The following is a 19,675-nucleotide window of genomic DNA, read 5'->3' as shown; positions in this document are numbered from 1 at the left end:
GGCATCATCGGACCATGGTTCCCATAATTCTCATCAGGGCCATTCATCACTTAATGCCCTTCTAGCCGAGAGTTTGTCCCGTGCTCCATCAGTTCAGGGCTCTTCCATACCAGGTTCTTCTACTGGTCATCCCGGTGCTAGGGGTTCCCTTCAATCCTCGTCCCCCGCACTAGGGAGTGGCTATAAGTGCGGAGAGTTTGGGCATATGACGAGACAGTGTCATTGTCTTTTTGGGGGTCTATCTAAGTAGAGGAGTCAGCCCTCGACTTTAGCTCCAGTCACTTCACCACCAGCCCAGGCAGCTAGGAGTAGGGGTCAGTTAGCTAGGGGTCGCCTGAGAGGGAAAGATCGCTCAGTTGGTGGTCAGGCCAGTTTCTATGCACTCCCAATTAGGCCAGATGCTATTGCTTCAGATACCGTGATTATAGGTATTGTTTCAGTTTGCCACAGAGATGCCTCTATGTTATTTAATCCTGGTTCTACTTTTTCATATGTGTCATCATATTTTGCTCGTTATTTGGATACGCTCTGTGAATCTCTTGTTTCATCTATTCATGTATCTACTTCGGTTTGCGATACTATTATTGTAGACCGCATATATCGGTCGTGTGTGGTGACTATCTGGGGTTTGGAGACCCGAGTGGACCTTTTGTTGCTTTGTATGGTGGATTTTGATGTGATACTAGGCATGGATTGTCTATCTCCATGTCGTGCTATTTTGGACTGTTATGCTAAGACTTTGAAGTTAGCTATGCCTGGTGTGCCACGGATTGAGTAGCAAGGTTCGACTGATTTTGTCCCCAGTATGGTGATATCATTTTTGAAAGCCCAACGGATGGTTGGTAAAGGTTGTCTTTCATACTTAGATTTTGTGAGGGATGTCAATGCAGAGACTCCTAGTATAGATTTTGTTCCAGTAGTGAGGGATTTTTCCGATGTGTTTCTTGCAGAACTGTCGGGCATGCCATCAGACAAGGATATTGACTTTGGTATTGATTTGGTGCCGGGCACTCATCCCATTTTTATTCTACCGTATCACATGGCACCGGCGGAGTTGAAGGAGTTGAATGAGCAACTTCAGGAACTTCTTGATAAAGGGTTTATTTGGCCTAGTGTGTCGCCTAGGGGTGAACCTGTTCTATTTGTGATGAAGAAGGACGACACGATGAGAATGTATATTGATTACAGATAGTTCAACAAAGTTACAATCAAGAACAAGTTTCCTTTGACTTGTATGGATGATTTATTTGACCAGCTTCAGGGAGCGAGAGTGTTCTCCAAGATTGATCTCTGGTCAGGGTATCACCAGTTGAAGATCAGGGACTCTATTCTTAAGACGACTTTCAGGACCCGATATGGTCATTATGAGTTCCTTATGATGTCTTTTGGGCTGATAAATGCCCTATCATCTTTCATGCATTTGATGAACATCATGTTTTGGCCTTATCTTGACTCGTTTGTTATTCTATCATTGATGATATTCTGGTGTATTCGCATAGTCAGGAGAAGCACGCTGAGAATCTGAGAGTTGTGTTGTAGCGATTGAGGGAGGAGAAACTTTATGCAAAGTTCTCCAAGTGTCAGTTTTGGCTCAGTTCAGTGGCTTTCTTGAGGCACGTAGTGTCCAGTGAGGGTATCCAGGTTGATCCAAAGAAGATAGAGGCGGTTCAAAGTTGGCCCAGACCATCCTTAGCCGTAGAGATTCACAACTTTTATTGGTTTGGCGGGTTATTACCATCGGTTCGTTCAGGGGTTTTCATCTATTGCATCACCCTTGACCAAATTGACTCAGAAGGGTGTTCCATTCAGGTGGTCGGATGAGTGTGAGGCAAGCTTCCAGAAGCTTAAGACTGCCTTGAACATAGCTTTAATGTTAGTTTTGTCATCAGCTTCTAGTGCCTATATAGTATATTGTGATGTTTCTCGAGTTGGTATTGGGTGTATGTTGATTCAGGAGGGTAGACTAATTGCTTATGCTTCTCATCAGTTGAAGCCCTATGAGAAGAACTACCTTGTCCATGATTTGAAGTTGACTGTCATTGTTCACGCATTGAAGATTTGGAGGCATTATCTTTATAGTGTGTCTTGTGAGGTGTTTACTGATCATCGTAGCCTCCAGCACTTGTTCAAGCAGAAGGATCTCAGAAGGATCTCAGAAGGATCTCATAGTGGCTGATGCCTTGAGTAGGAAGGAAGTGAGTATGGGCAGTTTGGCATATATTCTTGTTGGGAAGAGACCTCTTGTAGTTGATGTTCAGGCCTTGGCTAATCGGTTTGGGAGATTGGATATTTCATAGCCTAGTCAGATCTTAGCTTGTGTGGTTTCTCGGTCTTCCTTGCTAGATTGCATCAAAGAGCACCAGTATGATGATCCTCATTTGATTGTTCTCAAGGATAGAGTTCAGCACGACGATGCCAGAGATGTGACTATTGGTGATGGCGGAGTATTGAGGATTCAGGGCCAGATATGTATGCCCAATGTGGATGGGCTTTAGGAGTTGATTCTAGATAAGGCCCATATCTCGCGGTATTCCATCCATCTGGGTGCCGTGAAGATGTATCAGGATTTGAGACATCACTATTGGTGGAGGAGAATGAAGAAGGATATTATGGGATTTCTAGCTCGGTGTCTCAATTGTCAGCAGGTGAAATATGAGCATCAGAGGCCGGATGGATTGCTTCAGTGAGTAGATATTCTGGAGTGGAAGTGGGAGAGGATCACCATGGATTTTGTAGTTGGACTCCCACGGACTTTGAGGAAGTTCAATGCTATTTGGGTAATTGTGGATCGACTGACCAAGTCCGCGCACTTCATTCCTATGTGTACTACCTATTCTTCGGAGCGGTTAGCAGAGATTTATATCCGAGAGATTGTTCGCCTGCATGGTGTCCTATTTTCCATCATTTCAAAAAGAGGTACTCAGTTTACGTCACAGTTTTTAAGGGCCGTGCAATGAGAGTTGGGTACTCAGGTTGAGATGAGCACAACTTTTCACCCTTAGACGGACGGCCAGTCCGAGCACACTATTCAAATTCTGGAGGACATGTTGCGCACTTGTTTCATTGACTTTGGGGGTTCATAGGATCAGTTTCTACTGCTCGCAGAGTTTGCATATAACAATAGTTATCAGTCGAGTATTCAGATGGCTTCATATGAGGCTTTATATGGGAGACGGTGTAGATCTCCAGTAGTATGGTTTGAGCCGGGCGAGGCCAGGCTTTTGGGGACAGACTTGGTACAGGATGCTTTAGACAAGGTGAGAGTGATTCAAGAGCAGCTTCGTACAGTACAATCAAGACAGAAGAGTTATGCTGACAGGAACATTCGTGATGTGTCTTACATGGTTGGGGAGAAACTTCTATTGAAGGTTTCACCCTTGAAGGATGTTATGAGATTTGGGAAGAAGGGTAAATTGAGTCCTCGATTCATTGGGCCTTTTGAGGTGCTTCAGAGGATTGGGGAGATGGCTTATGAGCTTGCCTTGCCACCTAGCTTGTCGAGTGTGCATCCGGTATTTCATATTTCTATGCTCCGAAAGTATATTGGTGATCCGTCTCATGTTTTGGATTTCAGCACGGTTCAGTTAGACGGTGATTTGACTTATGATGTGGATCCAGTTGCTATTTTGGAGCGTCGGGATCGAAAGTTGAGATCAAAGGATATAACTTCAGTGAAAGTGCAGTGGAGAGGTTGACCTTTAGAGGAGGCCATCTAGGAGACTGAGCGGGAGATGCAGAGCATATATCATCACCTATTTGAGGTTCCAAGTATGTTTCTTGACTCATTCGAGGATAAACGTTTGCTTAAGAGGTGGAGGATGTAATGACCCGACTGGTCGTTTCATGAGTTACAGTCTCATTCTCCCCATTTCTGCTTCTTTATATGTTGTTCATATGTATTTCATCATATCATATTGGTTGTTCTGTGTTCGGAATGGTCATGGAGTGAAATGAGACACTTAGTCTCTTATTTGGAAGCTTAAGTTGGAAAAGTAAATCGGTTGTTGACTTATATGAAGAAGTTCTCGGATGTGAATTCTGATGGCTTGGATAGCTTCGTTAGATGATTTTGGACTTAGAAGCGTGTTCAGAATGTAATTTGGAGGTCTGTGGTAGATTTAAACTTGAATTGGCGAAACTAGAAATTTGGCATTTTCTAATCGACAGTGGAAATCTTTATATCGGTGTCAGAATGGAATTTCGGAAATTGGACTGGGTCTATTGTGTCATTTGTGATGTGTGTGCAAAATTTCAAATCATTCGGGTGAGATTTGATAGGTTTTTGGATTGGTTGCGGAATTCGAAAGTTTTGAAATCTTTAAGCTTGAATCCGAGGGTGAATTGGTGTTTCGATGTTGTTTTGAGTGTTCCGAAGGTTGGAATAAGTTTGAATAGTATTATGTGACTTGTTGGTATTTTCAGTTGGGATCCCGAGGGCCTTGGGATGAATCCGAAAGGTTGTCGGAAAGATTGAACTTGAATTGGAGCAGCTGAAGCTGCTACTTTTGTCATATCCGCACCTGCGGATTGGGGAACGCAGGTGCGTGATCAAGGCCGCAGATGTGGAAGATTTGGAACTCAGGCAAAGCCGCAGGTGTGCACTAAGGACCGGACCTGCGGGACCGCAGAAGCGGAGTTCTCAGGGTCAAATGTAAACCGCACCTGCGATGCTTTTTCCATAGGTGCAGCGTCGCAGAAGCGAATTGGGAACCGCAGGTGCGGAAATCACTGGGCAGAAATTATATAAGCATCACTTCGCGAATTTTAGTCATTCTTCCACCATTTTTGGTCGATTTTGGAGCTCCAAGCTATGATTTCAAGAGGGAATCAAGTGTATTCAAAGAGGTAAGCTACTTGGGCTTTGTATCTTGTGTTTATGGTGATTATTCCATTGTTTAATCATGAAATTTATGGGAAAATTATAGAAGAAATTAGGAAATTAGGGCTTGAAATTGGAGAGCTTAAATTGGGGATTTGAGGGGCCATTTGAGGTCCGATTTTGATGATTTTGGTACGTATAGACTCGTGAGAGGATAATGAGTCTAGTATTGTGATTTTTATTCGATTCCGAGACATGGACTCGGGGGTCGGGTTTGACTAATTTCGGAATTTTTGAGCTAATTTGATAATTTTCGCGTGGACTTTGTTCCTTTGGCATGTATTGATGTTATGATTCTAATTTTGGATAGATTCGGGGTGGTTTGAGGCCGAGTCGAGAGGCAAGGGCATTGCGGAGTAGATTTTAGTCTGGTTCGAGGTAAGTAACGATTGTAAATCTAGACCTGAGGGTATGAAACCCCAGAACTTTGTACTATTTTGATAACTGAGGTGACACATATACTAGGTGATGGGCGTGTGGGCGTGCACCCGTAGGGATTGTGACTTGGTCCATCCCATGGCAACTGAAGAGTTGTATATTTTTGATAAACTTTATATGAAATTTATGTGTTTAGAGATAATTTTGTTAACTTGGGCTAAATGCCATGTTTGGGGCCTTGTGCCGTACTAATTGGACCCTCAGGGGTATTTTACTACTTTCCTCACACTGTTCTGATTCGAAAGCATATCCTCAGTCATGATTTTTACCTGTTTATTTTTATTCAGTTTCATTACTCTATTTTAAATATGTGATAATTGTTTCGGCAGAGTTCCCTGATTTTTTTTACTAAGATGCCTAAGTGGTTGCGAGGTTGATGACTGAGAGAGGTCGAGGGCCTGATGGTGAGGATTTTATATTATGGATTGGACAGCATGCCGCAACATATATATATATATATATATATATATATATATATATATATATATATATATATATATATATATATATATATATATATATATATATATGGATCGGGTTTCATGATGCAGAGATATGTTGGATCGAGCTGCACGCCGCATCGATAAAGCGCTTCGGCTGTAGGAGCCCCTCCTGAGTCTGCACACCCATAGTGAGCGCAGTCGACTAATATATTTACGGATCGGGCTGCACGTCGTAGCGATTATTATTATGATATAGTTCTTGAGTGGGAGTGCTGAGTGTGAGTTCTGATTGACGAGAGTTGAGTCACGAGTGATGGAGAGGCTTGCCCGAGGGGCTATATATATGAGTTATACTTTTCCCGAGGGTCTTGTTTATGAAATTACTGCTTTCACTCTTCTTTTATACTGTGCCTCTAATGAAAAATGTTGAACAAATATTTTAAATAACTTTGATTGAGACTGGAATTTTTACTAGATGTTCGGAAATTGAACTACGGATTTGACTTTATTATTTCTATTAAAATTCTATGTTAGACTATGTATATGATTTAAATGCTCGTTACTGCACTCAGCCTTTATTTACTTTGGTTACTTACTGAGTTGGCGTACTCACGTTACTTCCTACACCTTGTGTGCAGATCCAGGTAACAGAGTATCCGAGTGAGAGCATCCAACAGCTTCTGAGTATTTTTCTGAAGATAGCAAGGTAGTTGCACGACATCCGCAGTCCTGCCTTCCTCATTCCTATCCTTACATTATATATATTTCAGTCTTATCTTGTATTGAGTATACATTATTGGACTGTATCTTAGTGGATCATGACTAGTGACACCAAGATCGGGCAGTGTTTGGTGTATTTGCGTATTTATTTTCCGCTTGTTTTGACATATTAAAAGGAAAGATTTGTGATCATATTTGATTAGAAAATGAATTTACAAAAGACCTTTATGTTTTATATGTTGAATCGGCTGGCCTAGTACTGTGATAGGCACCATCACGATCGGGGTGGTTTAGGGTCGTGACAGTATGTTGAGCCAAGTAGTCATTGAACAAGACAACATTTGTATATTCTTCGTAGTCAACTCTTTTCAAAGTGTTCTTATCAAGAAAAATGAAGATCTCCCTTTTTGTTCTTTATCTCTTCCTATTTATAAGGGATATTCACAAGAAACCCTAAAAAGTATAACATAAGGAATATCCAAAGGAATAATCCTTATGTCCGTATCTAAACCTATCCTACCGTTACCTCATTACTCCAGCTGCTCGTCCTTGGCGATAATGCTTCTGAGGACGGCTTCTGGCTATAATGTCATGGTCGACCCTATCCTCGACCCTGTTTATTTGCAGCTATTAAGTTGCCAAATTTAGACCAATACAGTTAGTCCCTCCGCTTGTTGAGGTCGTGGTCTTGACACCCTCGATAAGCGGACCCGGTCTGCATCTGTTTAGAAGAAATTTGGTCGTGTTGATTAAGTCGAATCGGCTAAGGTCAATAAAAATGGCGTGGTCAGTGAGGCCGCGATTGGTGTGGCTAGCGTGGGGTGATGTCATGGCCACACGCGTCATCATTATGCGTCTTCCCGATGCAACATTTTTGCTTCTGTCATTTTGATTTTTGTGCCATTGACGGTCTACTATTTTGATTCTGGTACCACCCAACCCTATAAATAGATTGGGGGGGGGGGAGAGGAAAGAGAGGTCTTCATTTTTTAAAATTTTCATCATTTCTCATTTCGCATGTGCATTTCTCTTCTTTGATCTTCTTCTCCGATCTCCGCTTTCAATTCCTTGCAGCCTCATCAATTCTAATCCCTAATTTTTACCCAGTCAATATCTTCTTTAGATTTTTTTGCATACGTTTTGCTATGGAAATATGTCAAAATCCCCTCATATTCATGACGAGGTTTCCGATGCCACTCCATTATCGGTAGCCTTTCCTCCCGACGGTGAGGAATTCATGGCTGAAGAGGAAGAAAGCTTCCCCACCGCGGAAGAGATAGTCCCCAAGAACCCTTTGGTTAGAATTGACTTCCCAAAGGAACCCGCTTCTGCTCCTGCTCAGAAGCTTTCTGAGACAAGACCACCTCACATAGCTGACCTCCGGTCTAGATATTGTATTCCTCCTCACGTCGAAATTGTTCCGACTAGAAGTGACATCGTAGAGGTTCATCGACCCGGATATTGTGCTTACTACATCTATCCATTCTTAATTGGTTATTCTCTTACTCTCCTCCCATTTGTGGAAGAGTTTTGTCGACTTTACAATGTCTGCCCGGCGCAACTCTCCCTTTATTTGTATAAAGATTTCCTGATGCTGGCAAAGTATGCAGAGTTGGTCGGCTGTGAGGTCGACGTTCGCCACCTGTTGCATCTATTTTCTCCTAGCTTTTATAGAGGTACTTGGTACACCTACGACATCGTGGGACCAGAGGATTGGTGGTCGGGATGGATGATAAGATGAATCGGTGGTTTTGGCATAAGTATTTCTTCATCAAGATCGAGCACCTGGTGACGGACCCGACTGGGTTTCCTGAGCAATGGAACTATAATTGTAAGTATCTTAATGTATGCTCGTTATTTTCTTTCATTCTTTTATTTTCGGATCACTCGCAGCTTTTTTATTTTTTAGCTGAGAGGCATGCACCTTCTCCCGTCTTCGATATTGAAGATTGGGTGGCTCGCGTGTTACCCTACACCGTAGGAATTTGTGATTGAGAGTCATTTCAGAGGCATTTTGGACCCATGAACCCATCTAGTAAGTGTCATTTCTACTTCAGATTATTGTTGTTTACAATTGCTCTTTGATGCAATGTCCCTTTGGTGCTAGGTCGTCGAGTTGCCAAGCTATCGCGTCGGTTGGAGTGCAATTTGCCTTGGCTGAGTCCACTTGGGGAAGTGGACCCAAGTTCCGCCGATGAGGGACTCCACCCCTCAAACTGTTGACGTGCAGGATGAAATATCTTCCCAGCCCATCTATCATCTTGTAGACGAGCCATCTATCGGCAAGGAGTCACCGTCGAGGAAAGGGTGGAAATAGGGAAGGCCATTGTCGCTGGCGTCGAACCAGAAAAATTTATCGCTTTGGAAGCAGAATCTGCGATTACACCAGACGTAGAGACCTTTTTCACGATAGATGCCATTATGAAGAGGAGGCCCTCTGGGGTTGACAGGGTTCGTGGTAGCGAAGAGTTTACACGTGCCGCAGAAGGTAGCACATCATTGGCGGTCGAGGGAAATAGAGCGGTCCCTGCGAGAGACGACGACTCTGGCTCGGATATCGACCTTGAGGAGATACGAGCCTTCCTGGAGAGGAACACTCGTGTGGAGATAAGGACGGAGGTCCTAACCGACACATAGTCATTCCCGTGGACTACGACCTTTTGGCCAACTCAGAACCGGTGCTGGCCTTTGATCCCATGTGCGCAACTTCTGAGAACACGATGCCATAGGTGATGAGCGATGCAGATTTGTCGTTGGGCATATCCGGCATGGCTCTGCGAGTAAGTGCTCTTTTTTTTGTTAGGATTTGCTTCGTACGTGTAATTTTCTTACAGTGACACCTCTCTTTTTGCTTGTTAGACTCTTATCATGGGGATTGAGCGTGACTGGAGGGAGGAGAAAAGGATGACCATCTTCAAGAATATGACCTCCATGTACAAGGAGTACCGTACTAAGCACCGAACCTTGGCTGACTTCCTTAGCATGGATGGAAAATTTCAGTCGCTTTGTGATGGGCTTAAACAGATAGATGATGAGCTGATGAAGAAAGATAAAGAGCTAAGAGAGAGGGACTATGAGCTTATGAGGGATATAGGTAGGTGCAACGAGCTTGAGGCATCTCTAAAGGCCAAAAAAAATGAGCTCGAGGTGAGCAAGAGGTTGATGGATGAGAATGCTGACCTTCAAACGCAATTGGAATCCTTAATGGCTGAACTCGGGCGGAGGGAGGCAAGTGTCGTCGATCTAAGGGGTGCGCTGAGTGCCAAGGCCGAAGAAATTGAGTCATGCTGAGAAAGGTAGAATGGCCGCTATGGCAGAAGCGGTAGCCCTAGAAGATTCCCTCCGCATTTGCAGGTCCGAGCGGGCTAATGAGGTGGAGACATCGACGCTTAAGGTGGCGAGGTTAGAGGAATGGTTCCATGATTTTGAGGCAGAGTTGTCTGGGTTAAACGAGCAGGTCGTTGTCTTGAGGGACGAGGAGGCGCGGCGGCAGTCACAACCATCCACATCTCTTACTTCTACCAATCCCGGTGTGCCGCGGGAGTTGTATGAGATGTGGGTTCATGCCGAGGCTCAACTTGACGTGTATAAATCTTTAAAGGCTATTGGGAAAGTTTCCAAAGCAGAGCTTGAGGGCATCCGTGTCAAGGCACGCGCAACTCATAAAGCTTGTGGGTGTGACCCTGGTACGCCTGGTGGGATGAGGATAATGACGCCACGAATAGGCTTGCCTTTGATCCTTGGTACGATGATGAGTATGTCGATGGGGATGATGTGGCGTGAAGCTGTTGTACTTAGTTTTTGTTTTGCTTTGCTATTTTTGTGAGGCCGTCTTTGGGCCCTTTGTAAAAAGTGTTGTAATTAAATAGTTGAAATGGAACAGTTCCTTTTTGCTATGTACTTCTTGATTCCCGTTCTCTTTTCTTCTTTTCTTTTCTTTTTGATATGTGGGGAAGCCCCTGATTTTTTGACTGTTTGTATATGGTTGATATTGGTTGAGTTGAGCATAGACTGACCTGAGGTTTAATTTAGCTCGAATGAGATCGAGGTTTGATGAGGTCAAATATCAAACAATTTGAGCGAGGTCGAATATGAAGTAATTTGAGCAAGGTCGAATGTAAAATAATTTGAGCAAAGTCGAATGTAAAACAATTCGAGCGAGGTCGAATGTAAAGTAATTCGAGCGAGGTCGAATGTAAGACAATTCGAGCAAGGTCGAATGTAAAGTAATTCGAGTGAGGTCGAATGTAAGACAATTCGAGCGAGATCGAATGTAAGACAATTCGAACGAGGTCGAATGTAAGACAATTTGAGCGAGGTCGAATGTAAAGTAATTCGAGTAAGGTCGAATGTAAAGTAATTTGAGTGAGGTCAAACGTAAGATAATTCGAGAGAGGTCGAACGTAAAATAATTCAAGTGAGGTCGAGCGTAAAACAATTCGAGCAAGGTGGAATGTAAAACAATCTGAGCGAGGCCGAATGTAAAGTAATTCGAGCAAGGTCGAATGTAAAATAATTCGATCAAGGTCGAATGTAAAATAATTCGAGCGAGGTCGAATGTGAAATGTAAAGTGACTTGGTGGAGTGCAAAGATGCTGTTTTATTTCATTCATTGGAGAATATTATATATTTCTGTTTGTTCCATGCATATATTGGAGAAGTTCTAGTGTACCCAGTCCCTTCATCGTTTGGCCTAGAGAAGTAGTTGGAAGGCAATGCGATGAATCATACTTGAACTTTTAGACGTCCCCTTCGTCGCCTCATTAAAAACCTCCCCGAGAAAACCCAATTGGGACAAAACTCGGGCAATGGAAAAAGAGTACAACTTGGAGGGCGTCCATTTTCAGAAGTTGAAGTATTTGAGGTAGGCGACGTTCCAATTGTTTTGTAGTAGCTTTCCCTCCATTGTTTCTAGTTAGAATGATCCTTTGTTTGTTGCTGCCGTGATTTTGTATGGCCCGTCCTAATTGGTTCCTAGTTTACCTTCTCTTGAATCTTTGCTCGTCTGTGTTTTGGCCTTGAGTACATAGTCTCTGACTTTGAGTGGTCGTACTTTGTCCTTTTTGTTGTAGTACCGTTCTGCTTGTTGTTTTTGGGCTATCATTCTTATGTAAGCCATGTCTCTTTGCTCCTCTGCTTCATTGAGGTCTTGTTTCCTTTTCTCGTCGTTGCTTGGTCCGCTTTCATTGGAGTATTCAAACTAGGTTCCCGACCTCGACTGGTATCACGGCGTCAGTCCCATAGACTAGTGAATATGACGTTTCTCCTGTGCTTGTTTTTGGTGTGGTGCGATATGCCCACAGTACTTCTGATAGCAATTCCGACCATAGTCCCTTGGCTTCCTCAAGCTTTTTCTTCAAGATGTTTAGTATTGTTTTGTTGGAGGATTCGACCTGGCCATTACCAGCATGGTGATATAGTATGGAGAGTATTCCCTTGATGTGCCATTTTTTGAAAAATTTGGCGATCTTTTTTTCCGGTGAATTGGGGTCCATATTCGCAGCTGATTTCTTTGGGGATGCCGAAGCGACAAATGATGTTTCTCCATATGAATGTGATAACTTCCTGTTCACGTATTTGGGCGAAAACACCTGCTTCTACCCACTTGGAAAAATAGTCAGTTAAAACCAAAAGAAATCGTATATTACCTCACCCTGCTGGAAGGGGTCCGACAATGTCCTTTCCCCTTTTGATGAACGGTCATGGAAATGCAACCGAGTGGAGGTGCTCTCCTGCTTGATGTATCATAGGAGTATATTTCTTGCACTGCTCGCACTTCTTGATGTAATCAACGGCTTCCTTCTTCATTGTGGGCCAATAATAACCTACTCGAATGAAGCATCTGACGAGGGCTCGGTTACTGGTATGGGCAATGCAATGGCCTTCGTATACCTCCTCGAGGATGCATCTTGTTTGGTTAGGCCCTAGGCATTTCTCCAAGGGGCCTCCAAATTGTTCTTTTGTATAGGTCGTGGTTTATGATGTTGTACATGGCCACCTGCATTTGAAGCTTTTTGGCTTCCTTTTTGTCTAATGTGAGTACTCCCTCCTGCAAATATGTTATAATACGGTTGCGCCAGTCCTAAGTCAAATTTACAGAGTGTACCTCAAGTTGGTCTATTAACGAGTGGAGGAGGGTGACCACGTTTTCTTTTGCAATGTTTTTGGTGGTTGCTGCTAACATGGCGAGGCCGTCTGCCTCGATGTTTTGTGCTTGAGGTATCTGGTCGAGTCGACATTCGTCGAATTTTGGAAGCAGTTTTTGAATTTTTTCCTGGTATTTTTGTAGCCTCTGCTCTTTGATTTGGAAAGTCCCTGTGACTTGGTTGATGACGAGCTGTGAGTCGCATCTGAGGATGACTCATCGTGCCCCGTATTTGAGAGCTAGCTTTAGTCCTGCAATTATGGCCTCATACTCGGCCTCATTGTTAGTCATATCGGGGCACCGTATGGATTGGCGGATAACTTCGCTTGTTGGGACCTCGAGTACGAGTCCCAGTCCAGATCCTGACATGTTGGATGCGCCATCGATGTATAGGACCCATAGGTCAGGTAGCCCGGGAGAGGTACGATAAGTTTCCTGCTCGACCTCGGGCATTATTTGGGCACTAAAATTTGCGACGAAGTAGGCGAGTACCTGCGATTTTATCGCTGTTCACGACTGATATGTTATATCATGCTCGCTCAATTCTATGGCCCACTTGTCCAGTCTCCCCGATAGTTCAGGTTTATGTAGGATGCTCCATAGGGGGAAGGTCGTCACCACCGATGTGAGATGGCATTGAAAATAGGGTCTGAGCTTTCGTGAAGCATAACCAATGGCAAGGACAATTTTTCGAGGTGGGGGGTACCTCGTTTAGGTGTCGACCAGGGTTTTGCTAATGTAAAAGATTGTAGGTTACGTACCTTTGTTATCACAGACCAACACTGCGCTTACCGCGACCTCTGATACAGCCAAGTATATCAGAAGGTGCTCGCCAGGTTCTACTTTGGCAAGTAGAGGGGGCAAGGACAAGTATGCCTTTAGCTCTCTTAAGGCCTCGATGCATTATGAATTCCATTGGAGCCCATTGTCCTTTTTGAGTATGCTGAAGAATTTGTGGCACCTGTCGGAGGATCATGAGATGAAGCTCGACAGGGCGACTATACGACCTACCAGTTTTTACACTTGTTTCTTGCTGGTTAATACTTCAGGTATTCCTTCAATGGCTTTGATTTGGTCGGGTTTGACCTCGATGCCTCTTTGTGACACCAGGAAGCCGAGGAACTTGCCCAATGTTATGACGAAGGCATATTTTTCGGGGTTCAACTTCATGTCATACTGCCTTAGTATACCGAAGGCCTCTTTCAGGTGGTCGATGTGGTCTTCCTTCTTTTTTGATTTGACCAACATGTCATCAATGTAAACTTCTATTGGTTTGCCGATTTTATCCTTGAACATCTTGGTTACCAACCTTTGATAAGTTGCATCTGCTATCTTCAACCCAAATGGCATGACTCTGTAACAGTACGTTCCCTGATGGGTGATGAAAGTAGTCTTTTCCTGGTCCTCCTCCTCCATGAGGATTTGGTTGTAACCTGAGTAGGCATCCAAGAAGCTCAATAACTCGTGCCATGCTGTTGCGTTAATGAGATAATCGATATGAGGCAACAGAAAGGAGTCTTTTGGGCAGGCCTTGTTTAGGTTTGTGAAATCCACGCACATCCGCCACTTCCCGTTTTTCTTTTTCACCATGACTACATTGGCGACCCATTGGGGATAATTTGATTCTCAAATGGAACTGTTAGCGAGTAGCTTATCCACCTCATCACTGATGGCCTCATTGATTACAATGTTGAATTTTCTTCTTACTTTCCGTACTGGGGGTTAAAGTGGATCGATGTTCAACTTGTGTGTGGAAACGTCTTTCGGGATACCTGGCATATCTGCATGGGAGAAAGCGAACAAATCGTCTTTGTCAATTAAAAACTTATGAAATTTACCTGATTCTGAGAATTTATGGCCGATGTAAGCCCTTTTGTTGTTGTTGTTGTTGTCTAGTTGGACGGGATCAAGGTCTTCTATCGATAATCCTATGTCTTCCACGATATCGGGGTCCTTGATGATGTATTTTTGTGCATCGAGTTCGGCCCCCAACTATAGTAATTGCTACGCTTCTGAGTCTGTTCCCTTTAACGGTTAAGTGTATATACAATCCTGAGCGATGCGATAGCATTCTTGGGCTGTGCGCTGTTCTCCTCGGATGCTGAATATCCCCATGGAGTTGTAAGTTGTGTCCTACTTCATGACATGGAATGTTGTTTTTAGGGTGATGCCCACGGACAAAACGGGTAGCTTTATCTCCTCTAAGGTATGCTCAACTACATTGTTAAAACCTATTAGTGTTATGCAAGGTGGTACTATCTTGTCCTCGAGTCTCATTTGTGTGAGAAATTGAGGACAGATAATACACATGCCGCTTCTGTCGTCTACCATTATTCTTTTTACATCAGTATCCGAAATACGTAAAGTAATGACAAGAGTATCGAAGTGAGGAAAAGTCAAACCATGGGTATCTGATTCATCGAAGATGATACTGTCTTCGAGGTCATCATACCATTCGTGGGTGATCGACCACTTCAGTTTATATAGGGTGGTAAATTTCACGTGGCTGATTGTTGCTTCATCGCCTCCGTTGATGATCATTTGGATGGTGCGGGCGGGGGAGGGTGGCTTTGGAGGACCTTGGTGTTGTTCTCGTCCGCAGTTGAAGTTGGCTTGTCCTCGGTTGCTCATCAGCTCCCTCAGATTCCCTTGGTTCAGCATGTTCACTACTTCTTGCCGTAGGTCTATGTAGTCTTCGGTTTTGTGACCCCGCTCCTGGTGAAATTCACAGAGTACGTTCGAATTTCGGGTACTTGGGTCGGACTTAATTTTTTGTGTCCACTTCACCTTTGTGCCAAGCTTCTCTTGTGCGTACACTATTTCTGAAGGGGAAAATTTGTGAGCAGATAAGAGTGGAGGCATACCTCTTTTGTTTTGCTGAGTCCCTGTATGCAGCCTGGACGACCCTTTCACATGTCGGGGAGATGGTGGGATGGTTGTTCTGACATAGGGTAGATGCCTATCTCGGTTGATGCGTGGACCTGAATGATCTCTTCGACCAACATTACGACGGTCTTTCCTCGACTCTGTTTGGACCGATGTTAACCAATGAGATGGAACATTAAGGTCATCCTCGTCTGCTCTCACCTCGAGCAATAGGCATTGTGAATTTCTTCCTAAGTGGTGGGAGGGTATTTCATGAGCCTGCTTAATAACTTTTTGGTCGCTCTCGACCCATTCCTGTTCAACCCATTTTGGAAATCTGCCACCGCCATCCATTCTGATATATTTGGTAATCTCAATCTTACCCTGTTAAACTGAGCAAGGAAGTCCCTGAGTCCCTCTCCAAGTGATTTCCTAACAGCAAATATATCATTTATCCTGGCCTTCGCCTTTTTTAGCCCTAGCGTGGGCGGTGATGAACTTGTCGGCCATTTCTTCGAACGTTGTTATTGAACATGCTAGTAATTGTGAGTACCAGGTTAAGGCTCCCCCCCCCCCCCCGTTAGGGTCTTGCCGAACTTCTTCAGTTTCACTAATGGTACCTGCTCCTTTGAAAGGTCATTGCCTTTTACCGATGTGACGTAATGAATGATGTGATCTTCGGGGTCTATGGTACCGTCGTATATCTTCAAATACAGTGGAATTTTGAAGGTCTTGGTTATGGCATGAGGGGTTGCGTACTCACTGTATGGTTGTTCGAAGAATCGGCCGACATCCCATTTTGGTAGCAGTTTTGGGGCGCCCGGTATCTTATCGACCCTTTCTTGATGTTCTCTCATCTGGTCGTGGAGTGCTTTGTTCTCGTTTTCATTTTCTCTATTTTCTTTAGAATGGATGCAAGTGCATCATTACCTGCATCAACAGTAGTGTGAGTGTTACCTGTTAGGGGAGCGGGTGTTCGTTGGTGGTCGCTGTAGTATCGCTTTCGCGACGTTTCTATTCGCCCTTTGAACGGGTTTGTCGAGTATGTTAGTTAGAGAACTTGTCAGCCACTACTCCAGTATTTCACGGTTGATGGTGTTTCATCAGCTGTGGACATGGAAGTTCCCCTTTCGCGTGAAGCGATTACACTTCCTTGAGGGGGAGGTGAATCACTCTGCTTGGGTGTAACACTTGGCATCACATTCTCATCGTCTTCTCTATCATCCTCGTTGATGGTGTTTAAGAAGTTGGTAGTGACACCCACTACTGCTTTCTGTATTTCATCTCTTTTTCCTGCCATTGTTAGTTTGTGCAAACGAGGAAAAGATGGCTTTCCTTTTTTATGATCTAGAAGAATTTAAAATTTTAACTAAAACCTCCCCACAGATGGCAACTTTTTGTTAAATTAATTAATGATGAAATTGAAGGTGAATCTTAGTTAAACATAATAAATTATAGATCTATTGGTAGGAGATATTGGCAGGATGAACAACGTTTGAGAATATTAAATAGCGGATGTATACTCAATGAGTATCAATAAATATTATAACATGAACATGCAATAAATGTAGATAATAGCAATACATGTAATAAGAAGGAATCTATCATCCAAATGTTAGATGAGTTGGGTGATTCTTTCTTCTGACAGCAACGTGGAATGATGGAAAGTGAGGATGGATAAGGAATCTTTGGATCTAGAAAACATAGAATGAATAACGTATGTTGAGCCAAGTAGTCAGTGAACAAGACAATATTTGTATATTCTTCTTAGTCAACTCTTTACAATGTGTTCTTATCAAGAAAGGTGAAGATCCCCCTTTTTGTTTTTTATCTCTTCCTATTTATAAGGGATATTCACAAGAAACCCTAAAAGTACAACATAAGGAATATCCAAAGGAATATTCCTTGTGTCCATTTCTAAACCTATCCTACCGTTACTTCATTACTCCAGCTGCTCGTCCTTGGAGATAATCCTTCTGAGGATGGCTTCTCGCTATTATGTTGTGGTTGACCCCATCCTCGACCCTGTTTATTTGCAGTTATCAAGTTGCCAAATTTAGACCAATACAGTTAGTCCCTCCACTTGTTGAGGTCGTGGTCTTGCATGCCCTCTATAAGCAGACCCGGTCTGCGTCTATTTAAAAGAAATTTGGTCATGTTGATTAAGTTGAATCGACTGAGGTCGAGAAGAGGTAGAGGACGACCTAAGAAGTATTGGGGAGAGGTGATTAGACAGGAAACTGAATGTTGATTCAAAATAAGAAGAAAAAAATCGCTTGCATAAGTTGAGATGAAGTATTATATTTGGTTGGACAATGAATGTTTTGGCTGCAAACCTTATACGTAAGGTTGAATGTTGATTCAATATTTGAAAATTTAACCTCACCCAATGTGTATATATATATAACCACAACTTATTTGTATTTTTTAAACATCCATTTTTTTCCAAGTCGCATTTCCCAGGAATATGATGATTCATGTGCAGCTAGGCAATCAATTAATGGATGATTATAACGACAATTTGGGGACATTTGAGAACTGGTGGAACCACAGGTTGATCTCTGATTCTACATAGTCGTGGCTGAAAAAGAGCTGCCTTCTTCGCGATGATAAATCGTTTATGTTCCTCGGTAGAGAATGTAACAGCGTACCAATGGAGGCTTACTCCCAATTTGGGAACATTGATCCATATGCCATTCATGACACTTCTGTACAAATGTTGCAACTCTCAACAATAACCTAAACCTCCCTGTATGGGTCCAAATTTGAATGACCACGACTATTGACGACTACGACAAATGACGAGATCTTCATAGCTCGATGTCCTATGGAGGACGACAGATAGTGAACAAAAGATGCATGAATTTTACCATAGTGTAGGCCCACCTGGGGCACTAGGAATATACTTTCGAATATTCCCTATGATATGTCTTCTAGGGTTCAAAAGGGGTTTGTCCCTTATACATAGCAAGAAAAAAACCTTGTGAGCGGGGCGTTTTGCTTTTTTTAGCTAAGAACACTGACTGTAATACTTTGCTACATAAAATATTGGCATTCTTAACGCTCGATCACTCATTTTTGCAAGATCAAGAAATATTATCCATTGTGTTCATCTTTTATACTTTTTGTTCTAGAGTTTATTATACTTAGCTAAGATTTACCCCTTCATTCTCTTTAATTGATTTATTCAAAAAGGTTCCAATATCTTTTGAGTCAAACAATTTGGTGCCATCTGTGGGGATTTCTTTAGCTGAGATTTTAGTTTCATTTAGATCCTTGAAAGGGATAATCACCTCTTCTTAGCCTCGCAAAGACCAACAATGGCAGGAAAGGGGGAAGCAAGATTAAAGGCAATAGTAGGTGTTACGAACAACCTTCTGGATTCCATCAACGAAGCCGGAAGGGAAGACAATAAAAACGCAATGCCAAGCGCTACACCTGAGGGAGATAACTCCCCCCCCACACACACACACGAAAGTGTGACTGTCTTGCGCGAGAGGGAAACCTCAACATCTGCAGCAGGAGAAGCACCACTGGCTATGAAAAGGCTATTAGAAGAGTGGTTGACAAACACCTTGAGAAACATACTCAACAAACCCGTTCAAAGGGATATTAGAGGCACAATACATGCAGAAACCGCAACTATCACTGATAAGCTTGAAACTCCACGCACAGGTAACACTCATACTGTCATTGATGCAGGTAACGATGCACTTGCAACCATCTTAAAGAAAATGGAATAAATGGAAAATGAGAACAAAATGCTCCGTCATTAGATAAAGGGGCATCAAGAAAGGGTTGATAAAATACCGGGCGCTCCAAAGTTGCTACCAAAACGTGACGTAGGCTGATTCGTCGAGCAACCATACAGTGAAGGGGCAACCCCCCACTCTATTCCAAAAATCTTCAAATCTACGCTCCGACCCAGCAAGTAATAATTGAAAAACGATGTTTCCTTGCCTGCATTAAGATTTAAAACGCCGCCATACTTGAAAATATATGATGGTACCACGAACCAGGAAGATCACATAATCCACTATGTCACTGCAGTAAAAGGCAACGATCTGTCAAAAGAATAGGTGGCATTGGTGCTGCTAAAAAAGTTCGGTGAAACCCTGATAGGGGGAGCGCTGACATGGTATTCCAACTACCGGCACGGTCAATATCAACGTTCGAAGAAATGTG

General features: G+C 43.1%; 1 protein-coding gene across 1 annotated transcript; it reads right to left on the bottom strand.

The window, feature by feature from the left end:
- Positions 1 to 14,758: 14,758 nt before the first annotated feature.
- Positions 14,759 to 15,844, bottom strand: LOC138869066 (uncharacterized). Its single transcript, XM_070146656.1, has one exon. It carries the CDS (start codon positions 15,842 to 15,844, stop codon positions 14,759 to 14,761), a length of 1,086 nt encoding a protein of 361 aa, XP_070002757.1.
- Positions 15,845 to 19,675: the final 3,831 nt, after the last annotated feature.

This window comes from Nicotiana sylvestris, chromosome 5 (genome assembly GCF_000393655.2).
Source record: "Nicotiana sylvestris chromosome 5, ASM39365v2, whole genome shotgun sequence".
Lineage (NCBI taxonomy): Eukaryota > Viridiplantae > Streptophyta > Magnoliopsida > Solanales > Solanaceae > Nicotiana > Nicotiana sylvestris.
The sequence above is the reverse complement of the archived record's forward strand: the minus strand, read 5'-3'. Positions and strand labels throughout refer to the sequence as shown.

Bases quoted from the DNA above. Each gene is read 5' to 3' on its own strand.
- LOC138869066 (XM_070146656.1), bottom strand. From the start codon at position 15,844: ATGGATGGCGGTGGCAGATTTCCAAAATGGGTTGAACAGGAATGGGTC.